The following is a 12313-nucleotide window of genomic DNA, read 5'->3' on the forward strand; positions in this document are numbered from 1 at the left end:
GTCTTGAATCTCAGGAAACTCCCAACAAAGTGTGACAGAGCAATGTCGGTGGACTAAACAAAAGGTAAAAAGGCCTTTTTAAATCTCCGTATGATTTTTCCAGCAGGATACTGCTGCCAACCTCTGGTCTAGAACCACATGGGTTTACTCTTTCTGCTGTTCTATTAGATGTTAACCCAACGTGCAGCTGAATATTACCAAGGTACCCAGCCCATCTCCAGTTCTAACCTGCAAAGCACCCAATGGGGCCAGTCAAAGAAAACTTCAGTTTCAAGGATTCTGTTTTTAACGAAATGTGCTTAAAAATGCACACACAAACATAATAAAAAGTATTAGACAAGGAAAAAAACCCAAGTATTACCTTAATATGCAATATTGCTGTTCCTGGAGGATGAGCATCTGTTATTGATCGTAGAAGTTTTCCACTGGCCAAATCCCACATTGTGATCTAGAAGACAACTCAATGCTTCAAACACCAAACTATTGCTCTTTTTTGGACTTAAGTACCCTGCCTTGTGGAGAAATAATCCATCCCTAGTCTATAAACATTGCAGGCAAAAAACTATGAAATTGAAGCATAACCAAAGGTCGCAGCTTCATTAAAGCATAGGGCCTTTATCCCATCTTCTTCATCTTCCCTTCATCCTGCCCAACCTACTTTTTTCCCTTTGGATTTTAAACATTGTTCTTATACCAAGAAGTAAACAATTTCTTCAATGAGCCAATCTCTTTATCAATGGTAAAAATTATAAGAAAGGCTCACTGCCAAACCAACTAGTGATGTATAAGTCACACGAGAAAAGCCAAAACTTATTGCCAGTTTCAGAAGTAGAAAGCAATTCTAAGAGTTATCCAGGAACACAGTAATGAGAATAGGGAAAGCAGAATATAGTATATTCAAAAAGCAGCAACAATTACCTATGCTACTATAAGGAATTAAATTTTGATATAATAGCCTGGTCGGTTTATAAAAGCTATTTATTTACCTAGACTCATAAATTAAGATATTAAAAATCACAAATTCTGGCTCAGTTGATAACAATTATTAAAAACTGAATAAAAGACCGAGCAATCTCAGGTTAGCTCTACAGACATGTCACTACAATTTTTGGTCTTTGAGATACTGATCTAGAAATATTTTTTAATTAATCAAACTGGGTAAATTTAATGCAAGTTTATTTTCATATCCAGATACTCATGTACAGAACTCAATGCAGTGAATTCCCAAATTATCAACAAATGGACTGTAATAGCTGCGTTTGCATTTCACCTAAACAATTGCTTACTACATACCTAGTGCCCTCATCTGTCCCACCCATGCTTTTCTCCTATCTCCAGTGTTATCCCACTTCCATTTTTTTCCTCCAGATTTCTATTTAAATTCTAGTTAGTTAACATATAGTATAATACAGGTTTCAGGAATAGTATTCAATGATTCGTCACTTACATGTTAACACCCAGTGCTCATCATAACAAGTGCCCTCCTTAATACCAACCATCCATTTAGCCCATCCCCCACCCACCTCCCCTCCAGTAGCCCTCAGTTTGTTCTCTATTGTTAAGAGTCTCTTAAGGGTGCCTCGGTGGCTTATTCGATTGGGTGTCTGACTCTTGGGTTAGGCTCAGATCATGATCTTGGGGTCATGGGATCAAGCCCCCCATCAGGCCCCATGCTCATCACAGAGTCTGCTTATCCCTCTCCCCCGTTCCTCCCTGCTCATGTGCTAATAAATAAAATATTTTCAAAAATGGTCTCTTATGGTTTGCTTCCCTTTTTCCCCTTCCCATATGTTCATGTTTTGTTTCTTAAATTCCACATATGAATGAAATCAGATGGTATTTGTCTTTCTGACTTATTTCACTTAGAATACACTGTAGCTCCATCGACGTAGTTGCAAATGGCAAGATTTCACACTTTCTGATGGTTGAGTAATATTCCTCTGTGCGTGTGTGTGTGTGTGTGTGTGTGTATAAATCTTCTTCTTTAACTCACATCTTCTTTAACCATTCATCAATCAGTGGACATTTGGGCTATCTCCATTGTTTGGCTATTGTTAATAATGCTACTATAGGGCACCTGGGTGGCTCAGCGGGTTAAGCCTCTGCCTTCAGCTCAGGTCATGATCTCAGGGTCCTGGGATGGAGCCCTGCATCGGGCTCTCTGCTCAGTGGGGAGCCTGTTTCCCTTCTCTCTCTGCCTGCTTCTCTGCCTGCTTGCGCTCTCTCTCTCAGTCAAATAAATAAAGTAAAATCTTTAAAAAAATAATAATAATGCTACTATAAACATTGGGGCACATCAACCCCTTCGAATCAGTATTTTTGTGTCCTTTGCATAAACACCTACTATTGCAATTGCTAGATCATAGCACAGTTCTATTTTTAACTTTTTGAGGAACCTCCATCCTGTTTTCCAGAGTGTCTACACGAGACTGCATTCCCACCAACATGTAAGAGGATTTGCCTTTCTCCACATCCTCACCACATCTGTGGTTTCCTGTGTTGTTAATTTTAGCCATTTTGACAGGTGTCAGATAGTAGAGAGATACTAGGCTTTTTTAAATTAATTTTAACGTTGTCTTATGGATAAAATAAAGTTCACATTTACCTGTCCTTTAGCAAAGCCACAGAGAAGTCTTGAGCAGTCATTGTTGATACTGAGGGCAGAGATGGCTCCATACTGACCTCCAACACTAGTACTACCCAGACAGAGTCTCAAAGCTTGATTCTGATCTAAAGAAAGCGAATTTGTAAAATCAGGTGGAAGAAATGAAAGGAGTGGAAAAATATGTATTTAGTATCAGCTTGTTTTCAAAGACTAGGGAGGTAGCAAAAATCAAAAGAATCAAAGGATGAAGTTATATTCATATGTATTTATTGAACATGTAGTAGATGTGGGGCACTGAATTATATACTAAGGATGAAGAAAAAAACCAAGAGCTACAAGGAAGCATAATATAGAAGCTGTTAATAAGTAAAAAAAATCCATAAATAATATTTATCTCTTCGAACAAATCAATGATCTTTCATCTGTCTCATTCTAAACCTGTATTTCTTGCTGTTTTCTGTATGTAAGGTAACAGAGAATATCACTTTTTAAAGCAGCTTTAAAATTTCAAAAATCAAAATTTATTAATTAAGAATTTGGCTGAATTTACATTTATATTATCCACAAAGAAAAGGTTTCCTAGGCAAATTAACAGTGCAAACAAAATTACAGAGTAAATATTTAAACTACTTAAGAAAATTATTTTCAATCGTCAACATTTGATATGCTAAAAGCAAACAGTTCAAATCTCTACTAGATTAAGTTATTTAAGGGTAAGGATCTTGCCTTAATCAACTCCGGTTTTCTCTAGGAGGCATTCAAATATTTATTAAAACTTATTATCTAATAATTAAAAGAAATTCCTCTAAGGCTTCTCCTAGGAAATGCTTATTTTGTGTACAGTTCATTATTGTATCCACTTAAAAACAATGAAATAAAAAATTCAAGTATACGAAGGCATGCCTACAAAAATTAACTGTTTAGGGGGAAAGAAAGTCACCATATCTGCACAATCTGGAGTTCTCTGAACTCACCCAGCAATTGTTTGTGCTTCCCTTAACTACTCACACGCTATTCTTTGGTGGTAGGGATATCTTACTTCCACTAATAGACTGTACTTTCTAAGGGCTAAGATCATAAGTGAACTAACACTCCCAAAGTACCAAGCCTGGTGCCTTGCACCCAGGAGGCATCTGACAATCATCTGAATAGCTTCCACATTTGCTTCTAGTTAGTTAACATATAGTATAAGGGTAAATCTAGAAGGTAAATCTAGTTATCAGAAAGAACCTAAGACATTCATTCTCAGATCTAGGGAATAATACTATGTAGAACTTTTTGCCCATCCAAAGGGAATATTTCTAAGAATATTTTTGTGTGTTCATAAACGGTCTTTAGGCAACAATGTTCGGTATACACACACACACACACACACACACACAGACACACACACCCCACTACCTTAGGTCATATATGGAGGCAACAGATGGAATAAAAGTAAGTTAAGAGGTCAAGGGCAGAAATTCCACATCAGCCTCACAAAGAAGCCCTGTGAATCTGGGCCGCTTGCCTTCCAGGCACAGAAGAGTATCTGAATAGCACCTGCTGGGATCTTTTGTAATCTGTGCTTTGAGATCCAAACTGTACACAGCTCTGATCCACCCATACTTATGGACACTCACTACTGCTTTCAGATCTAACAAAGTTCAGACTTTGCATTTTTAAGTATTCTTATAACTCAAGGAGAGTAAGAATAGGAGAATGAGGGAATATGATAAAGAATAAGGGTAAGTAAGATTAAGGGAGGAAATAAAGAGAGGAAGAAAAACTTATAGATTAAAAACCCAAACAGGATTCTGCTTTCCTATGGGCCCTGTGTACTAAAAACTAGCTGCAACATGGGGGACCCAATTATCAAGCTTGGTCATTCCTGAAATACGTATGAGGTTTACATCCCTCGGGACTGTGTTAATAAAAACACTCTGAACTTTTCCCCTTCATTTTTACAATGTGTTTGTTATCTTTATAATGTCCCTTTATATGGTAAGCATGGCAGGGAGGTGTTGGGACAGTGTATAAAATATACTCTGGTTTTAACTTCACAAAGATATTTGTCAATTCTTACTGTTGTCTTTTTATATTCTATTTACATGCTATGTTTATGGTACTGTAGTAACAAACCTGCCATCATGCAATTTAGACTAAATTCAGAAAATGCAGAATTTCTGCGTAAAGAAGAAACCAGAATCTTATGAGAGAGGCTTCTTCTGCTGGGGTAACTAAACATTCCATATCCCAGATTATTCTGGACACTTCTGGAAAAGGGCATTTGGTAAAAATAAAAATAAACCTCTTCCAAACACTTGAATTATAAAGTTATATGGAAAGAACAGAAGGACCTGAATAGAAGCAAGAGGTTTAAAAAAAGAAAAAGATCAGAGCTCTCCATACTGCACTCCTCCAAAGGGCTCTTGAATGCCTTAATATTTAAGGAAAAATTCTGTTTTCCCCTACACTTGAAGTCTGCTTTATCTATTGTTGGGAGAAACCATCAAATTAGCAGTACATCTAATTTCATTTACAGAGTCACATAAAATCACATGTGGTTGGCATTGTCAACTTAGTTTAAAAAAAAATTGGAGTAGGTCCTTATAAAGCAAATAACCCTAGGCAAGAAATATGAAATGAGACTATCAGTTTTCATATAAACTTCACAGAGTTGGCACAGAGCTTAAGTAAGAAAATGCCTATGAAAAATGTGAAAACTATCAAATGTTACAAAAATGCAAGGAATTACTATTAATGATAATAAATAGCTTATCAACTAAGACAACTTGAACCCTAGTTATTGCAAACACTGCAATGAATTATACCTATTTCTTTTATTCATCTATCTATCAAAGTATACTTTGCTTAGGGCAGATCTCAGCATATTCTGGGCTTAAAAATCATGTGCTAAATAGGAAAGAAAAGCCACAAGTAATGTATAAATCTGTAATAGCCATAAAATCTAAATCTGAACATACTTCAAGAGAATTTCTGCTCTTTCCATATACCAAAATTGACCCAATCTTCTACTTCTTCATCCCTAATTTGTTTTAACTAGTTCCCAAAGAACTTCAAAGAAGGAAATAACTAGATCCTAGAAGAAATCAAACTTAATCATGTGTATAGAGCTCTCCCATTGCCAGCATTCATCATTCTTCAATACTACTCTTTTTTTTACCCTTTGTGCATATTAAAATATTCTCTAAGACCAAAAGAAGAAAAGAGGTAGTAGAAAACACTTTTCATTAAAGATCATAAAACAGTAGAAGCACTTTACCTGACCTCTACCTAACAAACACACAGAATTCAAGTCCTCATCTCCTCTGTAAAGCTCACTGACAGAAGCCCAGGACACAGTGAATTCCCATGGCTAAATGGCGGTCATCTAGAATGCCAACACTTATAGCAAGCTAGCTGTGTTCATTTCTAAACCTGCTCATGCCACTGTAACGTTATTGGACTTTAAAAACTTAATTAAACAGTAGAGTGAAAAATAAAGAGCTATTGTTCCCATGAAAACTAAATGAATGCTCATGAAAAACTTGGTAAAGGTCTTTCTTTGAAAACCTGTCGTGAAATAAGATGTGGACAAGATAACTGTCAAAGATTGAAGAGTTGTTTGGTAAGAAACTACAATTTCATCCTCCTCAACTGATTCACAGGTGCCTAAGCTTCTTTTTTTCTTTTAATTAAAAGTGCAAATTTTGGGACGCCTGGGTGGCTCAGTGGGTTAAAGCCTCTGCCTTCAGCTCAGGTCATGATCTCAGGGTCCTGGGATCGAGCCCCGCATCAGGATCTCTGCACAGCAGGGAGCCTGCTTCCTCCTCTCTCTCTGCCTACTTGCAATTTCTGTCTGTCAAATAAATAAATGTAATCTTTAAAAAAATAAAAAATAAAAGTGCAAATTTTATGTGACTCATTAATGATGCAGTTTATTCCAAAAAACCTCCAACTGGCAGATACAAACTCAAAGAAAAGGCTTTGGACTGTATCAAAAGATTAAGGAGAAAATATTTGTATATTTACAATCAAAAACTCTGAAAGTATGCATGTATTTATAATTTTTAACATTCCCTGTTTCACTTAGCTTTTTTTTTTTTTGTAAGCATTTCATAAGAAGGCATCAACTGTAACTAACAGCATTCTCTTTCAACACTAAAAAGGTCAAAAGAAAAAACAGTCACTCATGCAAACCAAAATTACTATACCTTTTCCTTTGAATCCATGGAGAAAAGATCAAAAGAAAGAGAAAAGCAAGAAATCAGTTCAAAAGTTCAGAAAAAAAGACAGGTAAAATTTTAAAAATGTAAGTGACAACCTTTAGTTATCTCTGGGAATGATACTAAGTGTGATTAACCAATTTGTGATTATATATTGATTATGGGAAAGAGAAAATGCATAATAACCAAATCATACAGCATAGTAAGTAAATCAAGTCCAGAAGGTTTTTTTGTTCGTTTTTTAAAGATTTTATTTATTTATTTGACAGAGATCACAGTAGGCAGAGAGGCAGGCAGAGAGGCAGGCAGAGAGAAAGGGAAGCAGGCTCCCTGCTGAGCACAGAGCCTGATGCGGGGCTCGATCCCAGGACCCTGAGATCATGACCTGAGCCGAAGGCAGAGGCTTCAACCCACTGAGCCACCTAGGTGCCCCAAGTCCAGAAGTTTGATAGAAACAAAAACAACTTCAAAAAGATAATCTACTAAAGTATACTAACAACCCCCCAAAAAGGAAACTAAGGGCCTTGGAATAGGGACACATCTTTATGAAGATTTGAATTTTGAGATCCTGTGTAATAGGATAAAAACAGGATATGTAATAAATACCACATACCTATAGTCCATTAAAATAGGCAACATACATCACCTTTAAGAAGCTTACAATGATCACCATTTTAATGACCCAGGCCTCTATTCCAAAAAGAACCTGATGTTACTTAAAACAAGTACAATTCTTCTTCTTGCTACACTTTTCCTATGATCAACAAAGATATTTAAATGAGATCAGATTTAACCCAGACTTCTAATCTAGACACTTCATAGTAGCATCACTCTGCCATTTGTTACTGTCATGGCAAATATTAACCCATTTGTTAAAAATCACTGTCCAAATAATCAGATTCCCACAAAAATATTGAGTAAATGTTACTAACTGCATGATTAAAAACTCAAAGCAAAACCAGAATATTATGATTCTTTCTCAAAATGTTCACTTTGGCATGCTTCCTTTTCCATGAGACTGTAATGAAAGATTACCATTTCATATCTACAACAAAGCTGTTGAGACCTAAAAAAAATTAAGAGGCAGGGCCAAGGAAATTAAGAAGACAGTAGCAAAAGACAATGTACTCTTCTCCTCTATTGGGTTTTTATTTTTAAAGTATTCATTTAGTTTGTTGCAGTAGCTCTACATGGGTTTGATTATAAACAGATATATTCTTATAACACTGTGTTAAGGAAGGGATGTTCAAGAGGACAGAGTTGAGGAAAAGTGAACACTGGTAAGTGGGAACAAAAAATCAATGTGCATTCTGTGGAGAAAGAAACATAAACATTATACTCAATTCTCACTCATCTTAGTTCCTCTTTTCTTCATATATCTTGGAATTTGCCTCCTTTTCTCTGAGGACAGAATTACTGAGAATGGTGAAAATGCACTGATCTATGATTCAGTATTTCTTGATTCTGAACTTGGCTCTATGTATCTCTCTAATCTCTCTAGTTCTGTCACCTCATATGTAAAATAAGGAGACTAAACTAAAGGTCCTTCTAAGATCCTTTCCCCAAATCCTTTCAATCTAACACCAATTATGCCTCCCCAGGAAAATAAGCATTCTTACACCTGATAGGAGAGCAGGCTGGTAAAACTTCCTGGAAGCAATTAGGTTATATAAGAAGTGTTTAAAATGTTCCTAATTAATTAAATTATGAAACCTGGAAAAAATAAAAATAAAAAATAAAATGTTCATACCCTGACTTTAAGGAATTTCACCTTTGGGAATTTGTTCTAAAGAAGTAATCATGTGCACGAAAATGCAGTTACAAAGATGTTCATTGCTGTACTGTTTGTCTAATGCAGTTAGTTACGAAAATGTTCATTGCTATACTGTTTGTCTAGAAACAACCCAAATGTCTCTGTGTAGGAAATGGTTAAGTAAATTATGGTGAGTCCATTTAAAAGAATATTATGTAGCCATTAAAAATGGTGTTACAGGGTGCCTGGGTGGCTCAGTGGGTTGGGCCTCTGCCTTCGGCTCAGGTCATGATCTCAGGATCCTGGGATTGAGTCCCGCATCGGGCTCTCTGCTTGGCAGGGAGCCTGTTTCCTCCTCTCTCTCTCTGCCTGCCTCTCTGCCTACTTGTGATCTCTGTCTGTCAAATAAATAAATAAAATCTTTTTTAAAAAATGGTGTTACAGATGAATATATAATTACATGCAAAGATGTTCAATATGAGGAAAAAGCTGGTTAGAAATTACCATGATTCCATTTTGGGTGTGTACATATATACACACATGTACAAAAAGATTTTTGAGGGCCACCCAGAAATGTTAGGGATTATTCCTGGAAAGTAGTTTGTCATACTGTATCTTCAACCTTTTGTTCATAGAAATTTTCTACTATGAACACGTATCCATTATGAAATAAGAAAAAAGTTATTATTCAAAGAATCAATTCTAAAGTTCTCTCAAGAGAATTATATTTTGTGTTCATTCTTCCCACTCCCAAAAAATAAAACTCTATTATTTAAATCAATCACCTCTGAAAAGTTTAGGTATTAAAATCATATGATAATTAAGATTTTCAGCACATTTATAAGGAGGAATTCAAACTGTTCAAAAACAAGAGAAAATAAACAGTTCTTCACTCATATGGTAAATAATGATTCAAGGCCAAAAAGATCAAACTGTACTGTAGTACTGTGTATTAAAATATTCCCACATAATCCTCATACAGTACCTTGTAGATTCCATACTAAAATACAATGTTATTGGGAATTCCATTTAAGAGAGATGCAAAAGATTGAAGATGCAGAACATTAAAAATGACAGAAAAATATTATCTGATTGTTTAAAAAAAAAAAAAAACAGAAGATGATGCTCTGCTCATAGTACTAAATTCAAAAGTAAAGCAAAGAGTAAGGAAACTTGGGCCAGTTGGTCTCATGTAGGAAAAAAAAGAGAAAATACTTAAGACTATCATCTACTATACAAATGAATGTTAAGTTTTCTTCTCAATCAATAAAGGAATGTGATTATGGGCTAGAAATTTTTCAGGTTAGAAGGATTTACAGTGTAAATGAAAAAAGAACTTATTGTCAGTTTGAGTTATGAAAAATTACTGAGAAAGCCTGTCAGTCTCTTTTCCTGAAGATCTTTTAGAATACCTGCTAGGATATGATTTAGAATAAAAAATCACCAACACCACAAACTGAGGCAAACAAGAGGACAACCCAAGGTCCCTTTCAACTTTATATTCTTTCTGTCCAGGTCTGCAGAGTCAAAGATATGATATGATAACTTACAATTCATGAAGAAGAAAAACTTGCAGTGAGCAACAAAATGAACTTGGGTCAACTAATTTTAACTACAAAACTAATGACTGGGGCGGGGGTGGTTCAATTCGTTAAGCATCCGCCTTCAGCTCAGATCATGATCCAGGGTCCTGGAATGGAGTCCTGAATCAGGCTCTTTGCTCAGCAGGTGGTCTGCTTCTTCCTCTGCCTGCGGCTCACCCTGCTTGTGGGCATGCACAAGCCCACGCTCACGCTCTGACAATGAATAAACTGCTGACTGCTACTTTTCAAACTTTTCTGATTTTTTTTTAACAAGAAAACAGAGTTTACAATTAAACTATTAAAAGATATAAAATCCAAAAGGACACTTAATATCTACAGTATGGAAAGTACTTAGAAAATTTACCAAATATTAAAGCCAATCCATGAGATGTACCCACAGCTATCAGACTGGATACTGCCTGAGAACAAAAGGGAAGGTTACATTTTGAAATATCACATCAAGGATCTTGAAACAATCCAAGTTGAATTTGTTGGTCTTCTTTCCTTTAGGCACCAGATGACATACCAACTATTATAAATAAGGAGAATTTCATCTAGGAGGCAAAACGGAAATGAAACTCAGGACGTTTTATTTCTGGGAATCCCTCTAAATTTACTCCAAGGATAACAATATCAAAATATCATATGTTCAACATTATAGGCAAAAACACACCACTTAGCTTCCTCTAAAGCAATTTTAAAAAGAAAAAAAATTTCAGGGGTCCAGACAAAGTAAGAGGCACTTTGCTACCCAACCAAGAACCAGCTATGAGGTGTGGGAAAAGGGTGAGAAAGCCCTTCAGTTTATTCATAGAAGCCAAAAGGCACCAGAAATATTCAAAATTCAGCCCACTTCCTCACCAATTGACTAACTAATAAGAAAGCTACAGGACACAGCTGGAAGTATTCAAGAAAAGAAGGCACTAGTGTGCTTTCAATATCCCCCAGTTCTCTATAATCGCGCCACAGATTTACTATTTGGCAGGCTTGGCAAGGGAGTTCAGAACTATTAAATGTACTATTTACCACAAAGTGATTTCACCAAATGCTGTTTTCCACTCCCTTATAACCAAAGGGAGGCCAAATCACAGAAGAAGCAAGTTTACTTGGGCATGGGAGGACCACATATAAATAATCCTGGAAAAGGCTAATCATTATTCCATTATATGCTTCCCAAACAAAAGCCTAAAGAATAATAATACACTAGAAAGGAAGAGAACATTCAATATAGAAAAATTTTAAACTTGACTACTGGCAGTAAATAACCTACGAATTTATTATCATAATAATTTATGCAGTAACTTTGAACATTAGAAAAATAAATCTAAGAAAACCTAATCAAATTGAAAGCTTACCTTTAAAGAATTAAAGTGTACTTACAATTGCTGTAGGCAAGCCAGCATCCACTTTGTCCTAAGCAAAATTAAAAGAGTATTTGAAAAGATATTCTCATTTTTAAACAGAAAATGATGTAAGCCCCTCTTTTTACATATACTTTAATCCAAATCAATCCAGACAAGAGATGGAACCTTCATTTTTGCCCCCAACTAAGAGAAACCACAAAAGTTGCATATAACAACAAAATACAAAGAGGAGAGTGGATTATTTTATTTTACTAACTGTAACAGATGCTTTAGGAAAGAAACTGATTATAAACGAAAACAAAGAAAAAGAGAGGAAAGAAGTTCCATTTTCAATAATGTGAATAAACCCTAAGCACTACAGGTTAAAAATGATAACAGTACATGAAAATTTTAGAAAAGGGAAACACGCTACAATATTCTTCCTCTAAGCTTCCTACCCAGCAGATTATCCAATAAACCCTCAATTAAACCCAAGTAGGGTGTATTCAGTCAGTTCTTAAGCATAAGAAAATAAAAAATTAACTCTATACAGTAACGTATGACCTTGGAAAAGTGACCTAACCCTCTGGTTATTAGTTTCTTCCTCTGTTAAAGGAAATAGCATATACTGCCCTACATACCTCAATGAGTTGTCCTGAGGATCACATTAAATGTTAAGTATCATATAAACGTAAAGGTATCTATGTGATACTTTTATAGCTTTAAATAATAAGAGCTCACAATGATCAGCACTGTAGTCGCAAAGAGCTTTCACATACATATATTACACTATTTGCTTCTCAAACTGCAAGGGACAGATA

The 12313-nt window shown here is 35.6% G+C and overlaps 1 protein-coding gene across 3 annotated transcripts in view; it reads right to left on the minus strand.

Moving 5' to 3' along the window:
- The window catches only part of VPS8 (VPS8 subunit of CORVET complex), a 247363-nt gene that overhangs the window by 208220 nt on the left and 26830 nt on the right, over nucleotides 1–12313 (minus strand). For 2 of the 3 annotated variants that reach the window (XM_032338603.1, XM_032338586.1), the window contains exons 6-10: nucleotides 11530–11562; nucleotides 10514–10568; nucleotides 6802–6807; nucleotides 2606–2730; nucleotides 362–448 (exon numbers count right to left, since the gene is read on the minus strand). In XM_032338603.1, the coding sequence (XP_032194494.1) occupies nucleotides 362–448; nucleotides 2606–2730; nucleotides 6802–6807; nucleotides 10514–10568; nucleotides 11530–11562 (306 nt within the window). The remainder of the gene's footprint in view (nucleotides 1–361; nucleotides 449–2605; nucleotides 2731–6801; nucleotides 6808–10513; nucleotides 10569–11529; nucleotides 11563–12313) is intronic. The other variant, XM_032338595.1, reaches the window with a different exon arrangement.

Source organism: Mustela erminea, chromosome 1 (genome assembly GCF_009829155.1).
Source record: "Mustela erminea isolate mMusErm1 chromosome 1, mMusErm1.Pri, whole genome shotgun sequence".
Classification (NCBI taxonomy): domain Eukaryota; kingdom Metazoa; phylum Chordata; class Mammalia; order Carnivora; family Mustelidae; genus Mustela; species Mustela erminea.